General features: G+C 56.8%; 1 protein-coding gene across 1 annotated transcript; it reads right to left on the reverse strand.

The window, feature by feature from the left end:
- Positions 1-1984: 1984 nt before the first annotated feature.
- Positions 1985-5394, reverse strand: SOST (sclerostin). Its single transcript, XM_004432532.3, has 2 exons — positions 5175-5394; positions 1985-2406 (listed from the first exon to the last, which is right to left on the reverse strand). Exons 1-2 carry the CDS (start codon positions 5392-5394, stop codon positions 1985-1987), a joined length of 642 nt encoding a protein of 213 aa, XP_004432589.1.
- Between the last annotated feature and the right edge of the window lie 749 nt (positions 5395-6143).

Here is a 6143-nt window from a genome sequence, read left to right on the forward strand (position 1 = left end):
GCAGGGAGCAGTACAGCAGTACAGCCTGTGGCCACTTGGAGTCAGTACGGAAGCTTCGTGGAGGGGGAGGGGGATGGGAGTCAAGCAGGGGAAGGTCTTACATGTCAGACTGAGAAGCCCGAACTTGATCCTGGGCAAGAAGGAGCTGTTGAAGGATCTTGAGCAGGGGTATGCACGATGAGAACAACGATTTTAGAAGACAGCATGAAGGGCAGGCTGCTCAAGGGAGAGCAGGCTGAGGTGATTACAATGGCCAGGCAATGAGGAATGAGGTCCAGGTTTGGAAAGGAAAGGACAAACATGACTTTTCAAAGGAAAGACTGCCACAAGGGCCACCACAGCGCAAAGTACGTCCAAGGTTGTAGCCCTAGTGACCAAGAGAAGGATGTTCACTTTGACAGAAATGACTGTGTGTGGTTGACAAAATGAGACCACATCCTCTCCATAATGATCCATTGTCTTTATTAACAATGCCTCTGGATTCTGAAGGAACAGACTGGTATTTCATAAAGCAATATTAACATTGTCATTCTCTACAAGAAAAACTTTTGCATAAATAACTTAAGTGAGAAAATAAATATGTAACTTAACTCTTTTTAAAAACTACTACTTTCATTCTTGCGGACAAATCCCACATGAAAGGACTGCAAAAACGACCAGCCCAGCAGGCTTTCACACAGCATGTGCTTCTGTTTAGAAAAAAAAAATTTTTAACAATTAAAAACTACACAGAAAGTAAGAGGTGCCTGGAAATGATTTTCAAAAAGATGTTTGGATGGCAGCTATTAGGTTTTGCAGTTTCTCAGCATATGTACAGCACTTGTCATTTTTTCCCCAGTAATATTATTTTAATGTAAGAAATGCCATCACATGTACCAGCACGAAGAAGCTATTTTCTGGACAGAAATGTGTCAGTGGATGGAAGGCAGGAGGAGATGCCTCAGAAGGGATCTGCTGGCTGCTCCCTTGGGCCTGCAAACCCAGTGTCCTGGGACCCTGAGCTTCTCTACAGAAGGTGACTTTAAAATATGGCCATGGCAGGGGTGGGGCGGCGGGCTGCTCTTTGGGAATAGAGGGGTGATTTCTGTCCCTCCTGCCACCCTTGGGACCTTCTCCTTCTCTATCCCAATTGATGGTGTTGTTTCCGCATCCTTTCAGATGGAGCAGTGGAGGTAGCCAAACATCTGGGGAGGCCAGGCTGGGAAACAACACCGCATCCTTGGAGAGTTTGTCAGCTTTAAATAGATTCCTTTCTTTTTTCCTGCTTGTTTTTCATCTCTGGCTGCCAGATCAGAGGATTACAACTCAGAATTCTGGAATTCAATCCAACCTCTCTCTCTCCCTGCCCATGTAAAGGGCACTCGAGTCTTTGCGATCAGACGCCAGTAGATTCCTCGAGATCCTAATTCCATTCCCTACCTCCATTTTACAGAAGAAATCGAGGTCCAGAAAGAGAAGAGGGTAGCCACCCGGCAATTTAGGGGCAGAGCTAGGACTAGAAGCCCTGTCTACGGACCCCAGTCCTGTGTTCTTGGCACAACGCGGCACTAAAGGCTTCACGACGGGCAGAGAAGTAGAGGGGGAATCTTATGGAACTTTCTTAACCGGTCCTCGGCCTTTTCTCACTCCCCACTACTCCCTTAAAACCCGGTGAAATGCTTCCCTTTCTGCCTCCTTCGAAGTGGGACCAGCCAAGGTAGGCGGCCCCGGTGGGCGGGGCTGCGTGGCTCAGTGTCTGTGACTCTCAGCTCCCTCCCCGGCCTGCGGGACCCCTTAAGCGGGTGGGGAGAGGGGGGCTTTGCAGGCACCCAGGATCCGCAGGGCCTAGCTACCTCCTGCCGAAGCCAGGAAGGTCTCGGCCCCCTGCCCTGGGTTGCAGGCATTTAAAAGGAAATACAAACAATCAAACCGCGCGCGGAGGGCAGGAACCTGGGGCGCCTGGGTCTGGGGCGCCGGCTGGGGAGGCGCGGCGGGCGGGCTGGCTCTAATAGGCGTTCTCCAGCTCGGCCTGGTTGGCTTTGGCGCCCCGCGCGCCGGGCCGCGGCTTCCGACCCTTCTGCGGCCGCGCGGCCTCGGGCCCGAAGTCCTTGAGCTCGGACTGGTTGTGGAAGCGGGTGAGGCGCTTGCACTTGCACGAGGCCACCAGGCGCACCTTGCGCGCGCGCGGCGCCGCGCCGCCTGGGCACTGCAGCTGCACCCGCTGCGCGCGGTAGCGGTCGGGGATGCAGCGGAAGTCGGGCCCGCTCGGGCGCCACCACTTGCCGCGGCCGATGGCGTTGGGCAGCAGGCGCGCCGGGCCGCACTGGCCCGAGCACACCAGCTCGGTGACCGGCTTGGCGCTGCGGCACGGCCCGTCGGTCACGTAGCGGGTGAAGTGCAGCTCGCGGCAGCTGTACTCGGACGCGTCTGCGGAGAGAGGCGCGCGTGAGGGCGACGGCCAGGCCCAGCCCCCGATCCCCGCCCGGCCAGGCTCCCTCCACGCCACTCCCGCGTTTTCCAAACCTGCCTCTCTCCAGACGCTCTTGCCCCTGGGCGTTATTATGGGAAGGGCCCAGGGACTCTGGGGCTGGTGGAAAGCCCCACCCTGACCCTGACCCACCCTCTCCCCCTAATTCTTTGGAGCCAGTGACTGCTGTGGTTCAAACACCAGCTCCATCACTGCGTGATCTTGGGCAAGTTACTTAACCTCTCTGTGCTTTCTATCTGTAAAATGGGTTGTCTTGAGTATTCAGTGAGTTAACCCATTACATAGATAATGCAGGGGACGCCACTAGGGGCGTGGTAAGAACTGAAAGTGTTGGCTATTGTTATGTGTTGTTATTATTCGTCTCTAAGGGGGCCCTCTTCACCAGACTGAAGTCACACCTGTGCCACAGGGTCCCTAGCCATGGAGGGTAGGTGGTAGCCACACCCTCTGCATGGCTCTGGCTTCTCCCAAATTTCTTTTCCAGCCACTTGGGAGGGGTGGAGAGGGGATGGAGACAGGAGTAGGGGTTAATTGGAGGTAATAAGTCAGGGCAGCTGCTGGGAGGAGAGGGCTGGAAGGGGAGGTGGAGAGAAGTCCTTCGACTTGAAAGGAACCAAAGGCAGCCTGTCAGACCCCCTCATTATCACTGAGGACACTGAGGCCCAGAGAGGGAGAAGGGCTGGCTCAAAAGGCAGACCTGGGTCTCCTGACTCCCCTTCCCTGGCACCCCGGAACCTCTCAGCTCCCACAAGGGTGGAAGCTGTGTGCCTGAGCACCCATGGGAGGCTAGGCTGGGGGAGGGGCGAAGGGCTGCTTTTTACTACAGTTACTTCCCTACCAGAGGAGGACCAAGCTTGGACTGAAAACCTACAGGTTCGGCTGCCACAAACATTAAGCACTTGCTGTGTACCAGGCACTCTGCTGGGCCATTTGATGGACAGGCTTGCTCCCTGGGTCCGGGGAGATTGGGCTCTGAGGCCTGGCTTGGTCCCCCCAAGACATCTTGATCATGTTTCCTACTGTGGGCTTAGACTGCTGGGAGCCTTTTAAAGAGCTGGTCCTCATGTGAGCGCCTGTCTACCCCCAAGGGTCTCATGGGGACAGTTACCATGTGACACGAAGGGGTGAAAATAGTCCTAAGAGCAAAACCAGAGAGGGGGAAGAGAAGGCCAGGCCCCCACCCCCCAGGTGCTGGAGGACAAGCACAGCAGGGGAGTTGTGGGGTTTGCCTTCCTTCCCTGGCTGGCCTTCTGGTTTCTGGGCTAGTTTGGCATCCTCACCCCTGCTCCCAGGCTGTGGTGTGTGGGAGTGACCTGTTTGCCCAGGGAAGGAGGCAGTTTGGGTCTTTCCAAGAATAGTGACCCTAGGTCAGTCGCTTCCTCTGCAGAGGGTGATTTTGTTTTGAGCACGTGGCTTCATTGGGGCTTGTGCCTCTCATGGGAGCCCAGGGAGGTGGATGTCTTGTACTTGAGTCCCCTACAGCCCACTGCTGGAGCTTGGTGAACTTGCCTGGGGGAGAGCAGGGGAGGGGCCTCCTGCTCTCCCGTTTTGAAGACCTGAGGTCCTCCAGCCTCTCTGGGGTTGCCCTTTGCAGAGCCCCACATTCCCAGGTGGTCGTGAGGCGGGGAGGGATGGGATGCAGGAGCCTGGGCAGTGGACTCCTCTCCCACCTGGACAATGGCCAGAGGGCAGTGAGGCCCTCACTCTGAAGTGTCATTCCAGCCCCTGCCCCCAGCCATTCCTGCCAGCTGCAGAGCCAGCTGTGCACACTGCCTCCCAGGCTCCTGTGTGCAGACCTGAGCAGGAACCCAGCTGTGCCCTCCACCGGGGCCACTGCCTTTTCACTAGGGCCAGGCTCCCTCCCCAGGAATGAGGCAAGGCTGGGTCTGGGGTGGGGACTCAGGACAGACAGTGCCACCTGTGTCCACTCCCTGCACAGAGGATGCTGCCTCTTCTCCAGGCCCTGGACCCAGCTGCCACCTAGGTCAGAGGCTAAAACTGTGCCTACAACCCCCGTTCCTTCAAGTGCCGGCTCACTGGGCAGACCGTGGGCAGGGGGGCCAACGGGGAGCCTTTCTGGCGTCCCTTTCCCACTTCTCTGCGAGGATTTGCTCTGGCTCTTGGTCCCCAACACCCCCACACAATCCCCCCACCAGAGTTGTCTTGGAATTGGCTCAAATTGGGTCCAAATCTCAGCTCTTCTACTCACTACCAAGTTAGTCTCTGGAGCCTCGGTTTCTTCACCTCAAACTGGGAGTTCCCCTCATGGGGCTCCCACACTGTGGGTCTCTGGGGAGAGGACAGGCACGGTGGCGTAGAGTGTCTGGCTTCCAGCAGGTGCACAGATGACAGGCTCCCTTGCCTTGTCCCCTCCCCAGTGGTGCCAGCAGCTGGACCTGTGCTCCTCTATTCTCAGGAGGGGATTCTTTGAAACCTTCTTTCAGAGCCCCTGAGCCTGTCCCAGTGCTGTACCCTCACCACCTCAGCCTCCTTGCTGCCCCGGGCTCTCACTGCCAGCCTCCTGCCAGCCTCATGCCCCTGCACTCCAGTTCCAAGGCTACACTGGCATGCCATCCTTCCCCTGCCTCCAGGCAAGGCTGTCCCTCCACCGGTGCTGGCAGTGGCTGACAGTCTACCCCAGTCTTCAAAACCTCCCACAGAGAACCCACCAGGACCCATGTGCTACAGAGTCTCTCCTCCCCCGTACCTTTGGTCTCAAAGGGGTGGTGGGGAGGCCTCCCTCCGTTCTCCGCCCGGTTCATGGTCTTGTTGTTCTCCGGCTCTGGGGGAGGCTCGGGGTACTCGCCCAGCTCAGGGATGATTTCCGTGGCATCGTTCTTGAAGGCCTGCCACCCCTGGCCCTCCACCACGTGGAAGGCTGCGTGGACCAGCAGGCAGACGAGACACAGGGCGAGAGAGAGCTGCATGGTGCCAGCCGTAGGAGGGCACCCAGCCTTCCAGGAGCACAGGCTCTGGTCCCCAGCCCGGACACAGTTGCCTTTTTAAAGCCCCCTCTGCCTCATGCCAGCCAATGAGGACAGGCTGGGGCAGGGCTGGTCCCATGCTTCCCTCAGCCCAGGGGGAGGGAACAGGCTGTGCTCTGAGCAAGCCCTCTCCAAAGACTTCTTCTCAAGCCCAGAAAACTCCCAAATTGCTGCTGGTGCTCCCAGGTGACCCAGGGAGAGCAGGGCGTGTGGGGCAAGCCTGCCCTCCAACACCTCCCACGTGCAGGCGGCTGTGGTTTTCGGATATCAAATGAGTTCCGGCTCTTCATCTCTACCTCCCTGGGTCCCTCGGGCTTTCTCAAAACAAACTGTGGACCAGCTGAACACAGAAAACTGCAGCTCTGAGTCCTCCACAGGGCTGAGCCCAGCCAATCCCATTTCTCAGGCCAAATGCATTTGTCATCCCACCAATAAATGGCCCTAGGGGTGTATATTTGGCCCCCACAGACCCAGACAGAGGCAAAAGGATGCTTTTTAAGAAATCTCATCGGGTTAGCTCAGGGCCGGTCTTCCTCAGCAAAAAGAGGAGGATTGGCATGGATGTTAGCTCAGGGCTGATCTTCCTCACAAAAAAAAAAAAAAAAAGAAAGAAAAGAAAAGAAATCTCATTGGTCCCAACTCCATGAGGCTCAGCATTATCCTGACCAAGAAAGCCCTTCTTGACATCCTCT

This window comes from Ceratotherium simum, chromosome 16 (genome assembly GCF_057802395.1).
Source record: "Ceratotherium simum simum isolate JZ-2026a chromosome 16, ASM5780239v1, whole genome shotgun sequence".
In the NCBI taxonomy this organism is placed as follows: domain Eukaryota; kingdom Metazoa; phylum Chordata; class Mammalia; order Perissodactyla; family Rhinocerotidae; genus Ceratotherium; species Ceratotherium simum.

What these genes read in the sequence shown, in the direction of transcription:
- SOST (XM_004432532.3), bottom strand. Translation starts at nt 5,394, where the DNA reads ATGCAGCTCTCTCTCGCCCTGTGTCTCGTCTGCCTGCTGGTCCACGCA. An exon ending in CCACCCCTTTGAGACCAAAG is followed by an intron (nt 2,407 to 5,174) that starts GTACGGGGGAGG and finishes CTCTCTCCGCAG; the next exon opens with ACGCGTCCGAGTACAGCTGC.